Raw genomic sequence first — 15,916 nt, 5'->3', positions numbered from 1 at the left:
GGGACATTTCCCAAACACACTTAGGGCCCTATTTTAACGATCTGAAACGCAAGTATCAAGCGCGAAACGCAAGTAACTTTGTGGCGGGTCTCGGGCGCTGTTGCTATTATACCGGCGGGATAATCTAAAACGCAAATCTAAAATGTGTTGGTCTGAAGTAGCTTCATTACTCATAGGTGTGGTTTGGGCGTAACGTGAAATAAACCAATCAGAGCGACATCTCACATTCCCTTTAAGAGCAGTTCACAGGCGGTTCACAGCCGAGGAGACCGACGTTCTCGTCAGGGCCGTAAAACACAGAGAAGTGACATTGGGGATGGAGAAACACACCCAGATTAGCTTCGCTTAAACAGGCGTATAATAATTTGTGTAAATGTGTAAGCTAGATTTATGCCTATTTTTTCACATCTTCATGGACACCACAATGATTTCCCTCGTGTGGAATATTTTTCCTTGTAATTATGTATGGTTTGCAAAAATGGCAACTGCTGCGTCTGTGTAGATGAGAGAAGCAAAGGGTATGTGCGTTGTGCACACGCTACATTATGGCCAAGCATGCGCCCTTAAAATAGCTTCTGAACACGGAATTGTTTCCTGAAACGCCTCTTTTCCTCCTCTTCCGCCCCGGGAGCGCGAGTTCATTCCCTAATTTACCGACGTGCGTCTGCCGAGGGAAAAGTATGCTGTGCGTCGGGTGCAAAATAGGAAATACATGCGTCGGTGTACAAAGTCAATTGCGCTGGGTGCAAGATAGGGCCCTCAAAGTACTTGACCAATCACAGCACACTGCTCCAGCCGACCAATCAGAGCACAGTGTGCTTTTCATAAGGACAGGAACTAAACAGAGCGTTACTGACAGACTGGGAAGAGAGGAGCTGTAACAATGGAGAATATGGGGGAAATAATGCACATTCAAGCAATAAAATCTCGTCTCGTCTCGTCTCGTCTCTTCTCCTCTTCTCTTCTCTTCTCTTCTCTTCTCTTCTCTTCTCTTCTCTTCTCTTCTCGTCTCGTCTCGTCTCGTCTCGTCTCGTCTCGTCTCTTCTCTTCTCTTCTCTTCTCTTCTCTTCTCTTCTCTTCTCTTCTCTTCTCTTCTCTTTCTTCTCGTCTCGTCTCGTCTCGTCTCTTGATGTGTCACAATAGTCTACATTTCTCATTTTAATTTAGCTTAGCTTGATGTACTAAAATAAGTAAACTAAAAAATAAATAACACTTAATATAACAACTATAGATATTTTAACTACTAAAAATAACAAAAACAACAAAATTACTGAAACTAAATACAATAAAAATGAAATTATAAAATTAAAGTGAATTCAAAATAAAAAGATCTCGATACTAAAGTAACACTGCTCAGGAACATCGCTTGTGGAGACTGATGGAGTTCAGTGGGGTAAAATAGTGAGACACATTCAATCAGCAGTGTTAAAGCTTTTATCATAAAGTTTATTTAGTGAAGAAATGAAAATGACAGTAAAGAAAAAACGTATTCATGTTTCGGTGATCTACGGATGCTTGTATTTACTGTTTTGTAGTGTGTAGATGTGTTTTGACGCTTGTACAGGTTGCTAGTTGTTGATCTTGTGGTGTTGCACCAACACATGAAATAACTGTAAATCCCAAAGGCTTTGTAAGAGGACAGATTTCTGCTAATGAGATCTCAGATTCAGCCTTAGGTATGAGATCAATGTTTGTTTATTGACCTTTGACCCCTGCATGTGTAGACAGCCTGACTGAAGTCACTGCCCTCAACGTGTTCACCGGCCGTGAGGTTCCAGTGGTCATCTCTGCCAAGAATGAGTTTGACGGACATCTGGACACTGTGATAGGTGAGAAGATGTGTTTGTGTGTTTGTGTGTGTGTGGCACAAGGGAGGCTTGTATGCTTTATCAAATGCACTGTAAATCTTTAGTTTGTTAATGTAATATTCTAGAAGGCATTTGAATGACATGTTGTGTATGTTCACGTGTGAATTCCCTAAGGAGAATCTATAGTATACATCAGGGATGTGTATTGCTACACATATACCATAGACACCTCATTAAACCATTTCCCAGCATGCTGTACTCCAGCATCAAGGATTTCTCTAAGGGCTTTTCAGCCTCTTCTATACATTTGTCATTGCATGTACGGTTGACCCAAAAAGTATTTAGACACTTATGTCACACTTGAAACTATTTAAATTTTTGAATTGGTGAAAATATCAAAGAAGGTTTAACCAACCTGAAATTTAAATGAAAAAAATATATAGTAACTACATGTAACATATTAAAAAAATATATATATTGTACATGTGCAATTAACAATTAACATAGATGTACACTCACCTAAAGGATTATTAGGAACACCTGTTCAGTTTCTCATTAATGCAATTATCTAATCAACCAATCACATGGCAGTTGCTTCAATGCATTTCGGGGTGTGGTCCTGGTCAAGACAATCTCCTGAACTCCAAACTGAATGTCAGAATGGGAAAGAAAGGTGATTTAAGCAATTTTGAGCGTGGCATGGTTGTTGGTGCCAGACGGGCCGGTCTGAGTATTTCACAATCTGCTCAGTTACTGGGATTTTCACGCACAACCATTTCTAGGGTTTACAAAGAATGGTGTGAAAAGGGAAAAACATCCAGTATGCGGCAGTCCTGTGGGCGAAAATGCCTTGTTGATGCTAGAGGTCAGAGGAGAATGGGCCAACTGATTCAAGCTGATAGAAGAGCAACTTTGACTGAAATAACCACTCGTTACAACCGAGGTATGCAGCAAAGCATTTGTGAAGCCACAACACGCACAACCTTGAGGCGGATGGGCTACAACAGCAGAAGACCCCACCGGGTACCACTCATCTCCACTACAAATAGGAAAAAGAGGCTACAATTTGCACGAGCTCACCAAAATTGGACAGTTGAAGACTGGAAAAATGTTGCCTGGTCTGATGAGTCTCGATTTCTGTTGAGACATTCAGATGGTAGAGTCAGAATTTGGCGTAAACAGAATGAGAACATGGATCCATCATGCCTTGTTACCACTGTGCAGGCTGGTGGTGGTGGTGTAATGGTGTGGGGGATGTTTTCTTGGCACACTTTAGGCCCCTTAGTGCCAATTGGGCATCGTTTAAATGCCACGGCCTACCTGAGCATTGTTTCGGACCATGTCCATCCCTTTATGACCACCATGTACCCATCCTCTGATGGCTACTTCCAGCAGGATAATGCACCATGTCACAAAGCTCGAATCATTTCAAATTGGTTTCTTGAACATGACAATGAGTTCACTGTACTAAAATGGCCCCCACAGTCACCAGATCTCAACCCAATAGAGCATCTTTGGGATGTGGTGGAACGGGAGCTTCGTGCCCTGGATGTGCATCCCACAAATCTCCATCAACTGCAAGATGCTATCCTATCAATATGGGCCAACATTTCTAAAGAATGCTTTCAGCACCTTGTTGAATCAATGCCACGTAGAATTAAGGCAGTTCTGAAGGCGAAAGGGGGTCAAACACAGTATTAGTATGGTGTTCCTAATAATCCTTTAGGTGAGTGTATATATGCACTAGATGTCTTAAAGGTGTCCTGTAATGCCTTTTCACTTTTTCAACTTTAGTTAGTATGTAATGTTGCTGTTTGAGCATAAAACAAATCTGCAAGGTTACAAAGCCAAAGTCCCTCCAAAGGGAGATATTTTATTTAACAGAATCCACTTTCCAAGAACTACAACGAACGGCTTGTTTGGACTACAACGCATTTTCCCCGGATCTTGTGAAGTCACAATGTTCCTCATTTAAATAATCTCCGCCCACAGAATACGTAAAAAAAGTGGACGAGACCTGGCTGAGCTGCTGCTATGCCAAAGAGATGCTGTTTTTCCCACCCCGTTTACAAAACTCATTTGTTTGACCTTCCTAAAGCTGACAAACTTTATTTTAAACACTGTTCCTGAACATTTAAACCCCAACGTTTTTCTGTGTGCTGCACATTTCACGGAGCTTCCAGAAACTAATAGAGTTCAATGCAGGCTATACACACAAAAGCTTCTCCTGAAATGGAGCAGTTCCAGATTCGTTGGGACAATCTGTGGTTAATGGATCACAACTTTTAAGTATGTCTTATTATATGTAGTTGTTTGCTATGATGTAAACAAAGGGCAAAGCTGTTTGCCTCCGCTCGCCTGCTAGCTAACATTAATATTGATATAGTGTTTACTGTAGCTTTTGTAAGCTCTCGCTTTTGTAAGACTGTTCACCACCTCTTAGGAAAATTAACCATCGTTTTGTGATTGATTACTGTTTGTATTACCATAGTTTTCTGACAAATATCATGAATAAATGGTGTATAACTTTGTATCTAAAATGTATAAGACAATAAAAAAATATATAAAAAAACACCACTCTGAAATGTCCTCGTGCTTGCAAAGTCCGTTCATGAAATCTGTTCAGCACAATCCTCTTGTTTGTTAACATTGTCAGGGTCTGAATCAGGCTTGAATTCGTTTGAAATCGACACCATCCTTAATATTTACATCTGAGCAGATGAAACTCTCGGTTATGAAGGGGCGGGACGTTTCCCGAACACACGCTAGGCACTGCCAATCACAACACACTGGGCCAGCTAACCAATCACAGCACATTTCATATTTCGGAAGGAGGGGCTTCATCGAAACCGAAAATAAACGGCGTGTTCAGGCCAGACTGGGGAGTGGTGCTTTAATACTGTAAAATATGTGAAACTTAATGTGTTTTTTGAACAATCAAGCATGAAATCATATTCTAGTACACCCCAAAAACTAAATCAAGACTTCTTAAAAGGGCATAGCAGGACCCCTTTAAAAATAAATGCAACTCTTTTATACTTTACATAACAGGCATCCCAGATAGCAGTGAGGAGGATGAGAGGTTGGCTCAGTCTCTGGGTTTGAGCTGGAACTCAGTTCTGAAGACAGAAGAAGATGGATCACAGACTCTAATGAACTCAGACGAGGTAAACTCACCATCACGGTTAAACACGAGGACAGACGGTTCCAGTTAACTGGTTACAACTGATGATCTCTTCTGCTGTAGTTTACAGGTCAAAGCCGGGAAGAAGCTTTTAACTCGGTTACCCAGAAAGCTCGGGAGAAGAACGTTGGTGGATACCTCACTAGTACAAAGTTACGTGATTGGCTAATCTCAAGGCAGCGCTACTGGGGCACACCCATTCCCATAGTGCACTGCAGCTCATGCGGGCCCGTGGCAGTTCCAGCGGAGGACCTGCCGGTCGTGCTGCCTAAAGTACCTTCCCTCACAGGGAAAGGGGTGTCGCCCTTAAAGACGGCACAGGATTGGCTGAGATGCCAGTGTCCGAGGTAAGTGCAATGGATTGAGTAAAAAAAAAACTTTCTCTAATGACGGCCTTTCAAAAGTACCTGTAAGTGTTAGAAAATATTTATATTATAAAGGCATATTAGTATATCACTACACCAGCTGAGCCACTGCCATGAAGATTTTTTTATAATATAATATTGTTTTGTTATAATATTTATACTGTACAGTTACAGTATTATTAATAAATATTATAATATTTACATATATACAGTGTTTCCCACAGACTTGCACTCTATTTGTGGTGGCACTTCCCTCAGTTGGGTGTCACCACAAAGTTTTGGATTGTTTTGATTGTTTTTTTTTTTTTTTTTTTTTTTATATTTATGTTGAACATTGAATTTTGAATATTATTTAATATTGAATATTTATATTATATTGTATTATAAAGAAATACTATTATATTCATGTACAGTGGTGGTCAGAATTAATGGCACCCCTGGTAAATATGATCAAAAATGGCTGTAAAAAAATTAATCTGCATTGTTTATCCTTTTGATCTTTCATTAAAAAAATTCACAAAAATCTAACCTTTCATTGAAGTAAAAGAATTGAAAGTGGGGGGTAAATCACATTATAAAATAAATGTTTTTCTCCAAAACACATCAGCCACAATTGGCACCCCTATAATTTTTTACGAGTAAAATATCTCTGAAGTATATTCCCATTAATATTTACCTTTATTTAGCACACCAGGGTGACTAGGAACATGAAATTGTCCAGCTATGACTTCTTGTTTCACAGGAGTTTAAATATGAGGAAACACAAAGGCCAAATCTCTTTAATCATCCATCACAATGAGTAAAACCAAAGAATATAGTTCTGATGTGCAGCAAAAGATTGTTGAGCTTCACAAAATAGAAAGTGGCTGTAAGAAAATAGCTAAAGAATTGAAAATCCCCATTTTGACCATCAGGGCAATAATTAAGAAGTTCCAATCAACTAAAGATGTTACGAATCTGCCAGGAAGAGGACGTGTGTCTATATGAAGAGTTCAGATGCAAAAGCCTCTAAGTGCCATCTGAAATTTTCTTCTAGAATGATCATTTTTATCAAACTCGTATATTTAAGTTCAGTAATTTAATTTGCATTGCCATTTAAGTGAAATTACTGAACTTAAATATACGAGCTTGATAAAAATGATCATTCTAGAAGAAAATTTCAGATGGCACTTAGAGGCTTTTGCATCTGAACTCTTCATATTGTCTTAATGCACGGTGAGGAGGAAAGTTTGAGTGGCCAAAGACTCTCCAAGGATCATAGATAGAGAATTGCAGAGATTACTTGCAGAGAGTCTTGGGGGTCAGAAAGCCTAAAAAAATGATCAAACAACCCCTACATCACCACATGTTCTTTGGGAGGGTTTCAAGAAAAATCCTCCTCGCTCCTCCAAAAACAAACTCCAGCATATTCAGTTGTCAGACACGACTGGATCTTCAAAAGGGACCGGATTCTGTGGTCAGATGAAACGAAAAAAGGGCTATTTGGCAGCAAACCCAGCAGATGTGTTTGGTGCAAACAGGGAAGTACCCCATGCCTACGGTTAAATATACTGCTGGATCTTATATGTTGTGGATCTATTTTTTTGCTGGAGGTCCTGGACATCTTGTTCAGATACATGGTATTATGGATTCTAGCAAATACAAACAGATAAAAAATCTAAACCTGACGGCCTCTGCTAGAAATCTATAAAGGACAACGGTTCAAAACAAACATCAAAATCAACACAAAAATGGGTAACTGAGCACAAAATGAAGCTTCTGCCATGACCGTCCCAGTCCCCTAAACTGAACCCCATAGAAAATGAGTGGAGTGAACTGAACAGAAGAAGCGCCAACATGAAATTGTGAATCTGAAGGATCTGGAGAGAGTCTGTATGGAGGAATGGTCTCTTGTCAGGTGTTCTCCAAACTCATCAGGCATTATAGAAGAAAACTCAGAGCAGTTATCTTGGCAAAAGGAGGTTGCAAAAAGTATGTAATAACAGGGTGCCAATAATTATGTCCAGCGTGTTTTGGAGAAAAGCATTTATTTTATATAAATGATTTACCCCCCACTTTCAATTCTTTTACTTCAATGAAAGGTGAGATTTTTGCACATTATTTGAATGAAAGATCAAAAGGATAAACGATGCAGATTTATTTTTTAACAGCCATTTTTGCTCATATTTACCAGGGGTGCCATTAATTCTGACCACCACTGTATAATATAAAGTCATACTCCAGCTGAGCCATTGAGATTTGGTTTTTATTTATTTATATATAAATATAATATTATGTTTACATATCATGGAAGGTCGTGTGTTATCATGGAGTCACTGCCATGGAGGTTTGTTTTCTTTTTATTTAATTGTGGGGGGGGGGGGGTTTGTCTTGTTTTGTTTTGCTTTGATTTATTGTCATTTGCTTTGATAGACACAGAAAGGTCAGTGAATTTAAAAGTAGAGAGAGGGGGGTAAAATAGGAGCATAGTTGAATTTGAACCTGCGTCCCCCATATGAGCACCACGGCTCAGCCTGGAGCAGGAGCACTGCTTGGACTTGTCTCAGAGGAAATGTCTTCTCACATTTAGAGGTCAGACAGTGGTTTCTTTGAGATTATAAATTGAACTCTTAGAAAATGGAAAATAAAAAGTGTTTGATAAGAGATTCATCTGGTGGAATTGTAATATAAGTGGAATAATTTTCTTCCATTATCTGAATCTTTGTACTCCCACTCTGTCATGTGAAATAATGGCAGATTGGACCAGAACTCATTGTCTCAGATATCATCAAAAGACTCGTCTGAAGTGTCTTGTTTCTGGGAGCTCTCGTCCCCTGGAGACTACAGGGATCATTACCACTGAGTCATGGAGGTGTTGTAGATGTGCGCTCGGATAGCACCTCCTCACTGTGAAGGGTATTAATAGACCCTCTCTGACCATGGAGTAGGTAATGCCGGCAGAGCTGCTGAAAGCTGATGACATTTATACAAAAACCCTTTGTCAGATAGTCACATGAATGGAGAGACGAACATGTTTTAGCTGCCTCAGTTCATGCATTTGTAAAATACACACACACACAGAAATGTGGTTCAGGAGAGGTCGATTTTTTTTTTTTTTTTTTTTTTTTTTGTGGCCGATGCCAATATTCAGAAAGCAGGGTGGCAGATTTAAAATTTGGATTTTTGTAATTATTGTTTTAAAAAAGAGGGGCAACAGAGGAAGTGTGCACTTTGCTCATGCAGTCAGCTGGTGATACGGTGTCTACTCACAACGGCTCAGTTCACAGTGAATGAATGCAGTGAACTCTGCATGTGCTGAGAGTTTAGCGTGCATTTGGGAACATGGCGGGCACTAGTTGGGCACCAGTTATGCACCAGTTATGCACCAGTTATGCACCAGTTATGCACCAGTTATGCACCAGTTATGCTCCAGTTATGCACCAGTTATACTCCAGTTATGCACCAGTTATGCTCCAGTTATACTCCAGTTATGCACCAGTTATGCTCCAGTTATGCACCAGTTATGCACCAGTTATACTCCAGTTATGCACCAGTTATACTCCAGTTATGCACCAGTTATACTCCAGTTATGCACCGGTTATGCACCGGTTATACTCCGGTTATGCACCAGTTATGCTCCAGTTATGCACCAGTTATACTCCAGTTATGCACCAGTTATGCTCCAGTTATGCACCAGTTATACTCCAGTTATGCACCAGTTATACTCCAGTTATACTCCAGTTATGCACCAGTTATGCTCCAGTTATGCTCCAGTTATGCACCAGTTATGCACCAGTTATGCTCCCGAACCCCCTACAGCAAGGGTAGGGTTGAGTATTATTTTAATTTTAGCTATTACGAATCTGCTTATCGATTCCAGTAAGGTAAAAACAATTAGTCAAACATTTAGGCCTATATCAAAAATATTTATTCTGTCTTTTCATGAAACGATTTGTTGCAGCTGAACAATGAACAAAAATCAGAAGCCTAACTAACATTTTACTGTGGCTTTAGCACAAATACCTCAGCAAAAAAAGTTTCGTTTTTTTAACTTGCATTAATTATCCCTGTATGTATTTAAGCCCCTATTTTCCCTAGTTCATTTGTCCTGTATCATACGTGTTGTATGTGGTTGTTGATGCTAGCTCCTGAGTTTTCCCTAGTATTCCTGTTGGATTTATTAAAAGACTGTTTATTTTGTACTCTTTGTCTTCATGCGCTCATTACAGCCACATCAAATTTTTTGTGCCCCAGATCCAATCTGAGTCATTGAATATTGAGTAAATTATTATAAATATGGGACTACTGATATAAAATTCTTGTATTTTATATGTACAATAAGCAAAAATTTGCGATTAATTGCGCAAAAAAAAGAACGAAAAGTGGAGATAAGGTTACAAAGCATGAAGCTCGCTGTATCAGAATGCCGAACCAAGAGACAACCCATGGCAACATGGCTGTGATTCCTCTCAGAAGTCTGTCTAAAATATACTAAACACAGAAGCTTGAACATGCGTGTGTGGCGCGCTAGACCTTATTCTTTCCCTCTTACTGGCGGTTGGCTAACCCACTTGAAGGTGCATACTGCTACCTGCACCAAACCTGCATGACAGCTGACGTAAAATAAAGGATCGGGCTTAGGATAGCCGATACCGATCAGTTAAAAAATGCTTAAACGATCCCGATACCAATCCTTGAGATCGGCTCAGGACATCCCTACTATGTCGTTTTTGTTTTGTTTTGTTTTGTTTTTTCAATAAATAAAATATAGATTAATCCTTAGTTACAAAAGTTATTCAGTCAAAGATCAGGGAGTGAATTTTTTTTTTTTTTTTTTTTTTTTTGTTTGTTCTTTGATTAATGTTAATGAAACAGACTGCAGCAGGTTTATTAGGCTGCTGTCACTTTAAGAACTCATGCAGGATCCAATTATTCAGTTACAATTCCAAGAGGTTTTTCCTTCCCAGCAGAGGTCCGAACAATACTTTTTTGGAATTGTTATATGTATTTCCACCTGTGCAGCAGTTGTACTTTGTAAAAGAAAAGAAAAAAATCCTAAACTTTGGTTTCTTAGAATTTATAAAAATTAATATTTCATCAGCTGAGCCCAATTGGATATAAATATTAAAAGTAAAGGTAAAATCAGATGTTTTATCAGGCTATTTATCATGCTTATTTTTACATTTAGATGGTCATGTGACAGAAAATATACTATATGGGGGTTCAGGGCTCAAGTCTTTTTATATCTTTTAATAAGGATCTACTAAAAAGAAACAAACAGCATACATAATAATCAAAATAATTGCTCTCATCATGATCAGAATGTAAAGTTAACTAGTAATTTCAAATTTCAACCTGTCTAATGTAGAGGGGCAAACTATTCCAGAGCTTCGGGGCCGCCACTGCAAATGCTCGGTCCCCCCTGCTCTTCAACGTTACCCGTGGGACAACTAAAAGCAAATGATCAGCAGACCTAAGTGCTCTTAGCGGAGCATACAGCTTAATCAGGTCAGAAAGATATTAAGGTGCTAAACCATTTAGAGATTTAAAAACAAACACCAAAATCTTAAAATGAATCCTGAAATGGACAGGTAACCAGTGAAGAGAGGCGAGAACAGGGGTAATGTGTTCCCGCTTTCGTGTACCTGTCAACAGGCGAGCTGCCGCATTCTGGACCATCTGCAGTCTGAAAGGAGAGGCCTGACTAATACCTAAAAAGAGGCCATTACAATAATAATGACTAATCCAGACTTGAAGTTGAAATAAAAAGTCTTTGAAATTATTTAAAGGACAGGAAAGATTTCACCTTGGTGAGTTGTCTCAGTTGGAAAAAACTACATTTAACTACTGAGTTAATCTGTTTGTCTAATTTAAAGTCACAATCCATAATAACACCTACATAGGGCTTCGCAAGTGGATTCAATTCACCATTGTACAAATCTAATGACTCATAAGTGCCTCCTGGCGTAAACAGCATAACTTCTGTTTTTTTTTTTTCAAGCTAAGGAAATGTAGTGCCGTTCAGGCCTTAATTTTCTCAAGACACCGCAATAGAGGCGCTAAAGTGCGAGTATCTTTTCGTTTCAAAGGCAGATAAATTTGCGTATCATCTGCATAACAATGAAAAGAAATACCAAATTTCCCAAAAATATGTCCTAAGGGGAACATATACAGGGAGAACAAAATAGGCCCCAAAACGGAGCCCTGGGGGACCCCACACCTGAAAGAAGCCGTTGAGAAGACAAAGTCTCCAAAACAAACTGAGAAAGTTCTTTCAGAAAAATAGGATCTAAACTATGCCAACGCAGTACCCTTAATACCAACACATTGTTCGAAGTGTGTAATCAAGATCTTACGGTCTACAATATCAAATGCAGCTGAAAGGTCTAGTAAAATTAAAATCGCACAGTCCCGAGTCAATAGCAAGTAACAAGTCATTAAAAACCTTCAACAGTGCAGTTTCTGAGATTTAAAACCAGACTGAAACACTTCATGAGTACCATGTAGATCTAGAAATTAATTCAACTGTCCAAATACGACCTTCTCCAGTAATTTGGAAAGAAACGGAAGTTTCGAGATAGGTCTAAAATGAGCAAAGACTGATGAATCCAGATCTAGATTTCTTGATAACTGGTTCCAGTGCTGCGTGTTTAAAAGACTTAGGTACAACTCCCATGGTTTTTCACCATGTTTCTGTGACTATTTTAAAATAACCGCTACATCTGCAGCTCTTGTGGCGCTTTAGCATCTTCAGCGGGAGAGAGAAGCAACGGAAAGGGCTTGAATGAAGCATGCATTACATAAAAAATAAAGATAAAAATATTAGAGGATATAGCACCGAAACATCATTACCATAATCGACCCTGAGCACTTGTGGTGTAGGTTTTATGACAGAAATGTTTTTATTTTATTTTAAGTTTAACAGAGGGAATATATTAGACTTTTATTTGTACTTATCAACTTTGGCTGTCAGGTGTGGTTTTGCCGGGCTGTGAAGTACGCCTAATGATGTTAGCTAATTTAAAAAAACAATGGTCTTATTACAAATGGTAAAGTTAAACTATGAATACTGTGCAAAAACTGTATATTTATAAGGACACGTACAGAACAGAATCAAAGGTTCTGAGCCCTTATGAATTATGGACCCAGCTTCTGTGTAAGGGATGTTCTGTTCTTCTCTGTGGCCTGTAGTTTACCTTCAGAAATTCAAGGAGGTGATTGAAATTAATTCATAAGTAACTTGAAATAAAGGGAACAATAGTTGAAGGAGTCACAAGCTGTGTCCCAGCCACTGTTGAAATATTGCAACAGCTGTAGAAATTAGGGCAGGAGCTGCAGTGTGTAAGATAAAGTTGTGGACATGAATCTGTGTTTTTAGCAACCATTTTTATTTATTTAAAAGCTTAAAGAAGCAACTTAGTTTAGTTCTCTTAATTTAGTTAAATAGGCCTTATCTTGCCCTTTTTCAAAGGCTCTACTAGAACAGGTTTTCATGCTTGAATGTTCAAAACACATTATTCTCCATTGTTGCGGCTCCTCTCTTCCCAGTCTGTCAGTAACGCTTTGTTTAGTTCCTGTCTCTATTGAAGCCCCTCCAAGGCTATTTTAAGCAGGCTACACACTAATCACTATTCTTAACGCTGAACATAGGCTAAACCAGCCTGCAATAACAACGAGTATTAGAAGGAAATAAATACATATTTGTGTTGTGTATTATTATAATAAAATGTCATTAATCACATAGTAAGATAACCCATATTATTTAAATGACTAAAATAGCCTAAATAGACAATAATGAGCAATAATAATTCACGCACTGCATATGATGTATGATGCAACAACAAATTCACCTAATTAATAATTATTTTGTTTAGTTATATCATTTATAATTTGAATAAGAGAACACCAGTGAACTTGGGGTAATCATTAAAAAAATAAATAATAATTACATCATAGATCGGATTTTTTTTTATTTTTTTTTTTTTATAAATAGCAACACAGTAGCGAACAATATACAATACAAATTGCTAAACCAAAATTAATAATTAATCCAAAGTTTGAACATTTATGAGTAGGCTTAAAACTTTATTTTAACGTGCGTTGTGTGACTGTTTACAGTAAGCCTACACATTTTTCAAACACAGCACAAAAATAAAGGCATTAAATAGGTAAACATTTTCCTGCTAAAACCTAAAACCTAAAACTCGGTGGTTTTAGTTATAAATGCCCCTTTTTTAATGTTTTTTTTCTAAACAATTTTTTAACTTTGCAATTAGTTTAATTGTAAATAACACAATATTAGTAAAAGTCAATGACTGGGAGATGTGGGTATTTTATTGAAAATCTGTTATGTACATTTGATAAACAGCCATGGGTATTGGCCGTTGCGGTTCTAGTGTTAAAGAGCGTGATGGATTGTAAGGCGATAGAAGATCGGTTAAATACACAGGAGCTAAACCATTTAGGGCCTTATAGGTTAGTAGCAATACTTTGTAATCGATACTGAACTTAATAGGTAACCAGTGTAGAGATAATAAAATTGGGGTTATATGATCATATTTTCTTAACCTTGTAAGAATGGAACATTTTTGCATTTTGGACAAATTTGAGCTTGTTTATTGAGTATGCAGGACAGTAATCTAGTCTCGAGGTCATGAATGCATGAACTAACTTTTCTGCATCAGAAACTGATAGCATGATCCGTAGCTTAGCGATATTGCTGAAGTGGAAGAAGACCTTTTTTGTAACATATGAAATATGATTTTCAAAAGACAAGTTGCTGTCAAATATAACACCCAGGTCTTTTACTTTTACCTCAGTCTTATTTGAATTTAATAGATGAAAATGATTGGTCATCCAATATTTTATTTCTCACTCTCTGCCAACTTGAATAATTTAGAGATTTCATCTGGTCTTGATTGAAATGTGTAACTGAGTATCATTGGCATAACAGTGGAAACTAAGTCTATATATTTTTGTTGAATACTGGATTTTAAAACATTCTAAGATCTTCTCACTGGCATTAGTCCAGTCTTTTCAGTTTTCATTCAATTTGTCTGAAATCTGTTTGTGTCCATTCTGCACATATATTTATAGAAACTAATTACAGTATTTGATTCAGACGGTTTAAGTTTTTGTCAGTGAGCACTGCTGACGAGGAGACCGGATCATCTCTTATCTGTTGAGACCTCGATGAAAATCACCTCAGTTCTTTAAATGATCACCTACATTCAGTGAAGCGGCTGCAGAGAGACAGAGAGACAGAAAGAGACGGAAACAAGATAAAGAGAGAGATGGTGCTTATCTGCCTCGTCCTTGAGGAAAACAGAAGTCATTTCCTGAGCTGTGATATTGTCTCTGGCTTCGTTGTTAGAAGTTTAATTGAAATCTGAGGATAAAAAAACAGAGTAAGCTCTCACAGCCGGATTTTGGTGCTGATTAAATGTTTGAATGATTGTTGTGGGTCACACACACAAAAAAACATGTCTACAGAGCCACGCCTCTTTCAAAACACATGAACGCTCACAGCATAAGCGTCACAAGAGACGCCATTAAATTACCTCATGTCTCAAAGGTCAAAGCACATAACATTACAATAATAATGTAAACAGCTTACAGAGCTCTTGTACCACCCGACTGCTGTAGATTAATTTCAGCGTTGATATTGTTGACATAGAAATGCATAAATCCGAGTCTGAAGACATGAACAGCTCCCGGCAGAACGTCACGGGTTGCCATCTCTTAATTGCGATAATTGCAACATGCCGTGAAAGCAGAGTAGACCAATCACAACAGACTGGGCCATCTGACCAATCAGAGCAGAGTAGACCAATCACAACAGACTGGGTCATCTGACCAATCAGAGCAGAGTCGACTAATCACAACAGACTGGGCCATCTGAACAATCAGAGCAGAGTTGACCAGTCACAACAGACTGGGCCATCTGACCAATCAGAGCAGAGTTGACCAGTCACAACAGACTGGGCCATCTGAACAATCAGAGCAGAGTCAACCAATCACAACAGACTGGGCCATCTGACCAATCAGAGCAGAGTAGACCAATCACAACAGACTGGGTCATCTGACCAATCAGAGCAGAGTCGACCAATCACAACAGACTGGGCCATCTGACCAATCAGAGCAGAGTAGACCAATCACAACAGACTGGGTCATCTGACCAATCAGAGCAGAGTTGACCAATCACAACAGACTGGGTCATCTGACCAATCAGAGCTGAGTAGACCAATCACATCAGACTGGGCCATCTGACCAATCAGAGCAGAGTAGACCAATCACAACAGACTGGGCCATCTGACCAATCAGAGCAGAGTAGACCAATCACAACAGACTGGGCCATCTGACCAATCAGAGCAGAGTAGACCAATCACATCAGACTGGGCCATCTGACCAATCAGAGCAGAGTAGACCAATCACAACAGACTGGGTCATCTGACCAATCAGAGCTGAGTAGACCAATCACATCAGACTGGGCCATCTGACCAATCAGAGCAGAGTCGACCAATCACAACAGACTGGGCCATCTGACCAATCAGAGCAGAGTAGACCAATCACAACAGACT

General features: G+C 38.8%; 1 protein-coding gene across 1 annotated transcript in view; it reads left to right on the top strand.

Moving 5' to 3' along the window:
* lars2 (leucyl-tRNA synthetase 2, mitochondrial) overlaps positions 1-15,916 on the top strand; it is a 110,169-nt gene that overhangs the window by 60,534 nt on the left and 33,719 nt on the right. Inside the window, exons 10-12 of the mRNA XM_084435413.1 lie at positions 1,725-1,829; positions 4,860-4,975; positions 5,056-5,339. Of these exons, the coding sequence (XP_084291539.1) occupies positions 1,725-1,829; positions 4,860-4,975; positions 5,056-5,339 (505 nt within the window). The remainder of the gene's footprint in view (positions 1-1,724; positions 1,830-4,859; positions 4,976-5,055; positions 5,340-15,916) is intronic.

The sequence above is a fragment of the Rutilus rutilus genome, assembly GCF_951802725.1.
Source record: "Rutilus rutilus genome assembly, chromosome: 17".
Taxonomy (NCBI): domain Eukaryota; kingdom Metazoa; phylum Chordata; class Actinopteri; order Cypriniformes; family Leuciscidae; genus Rutilus; species Rutilus rutilus.
Note: the sequence above shows the minus strand (reverse complement) of the source record. Positions and strands in the feature narration are given on the sequence as shown.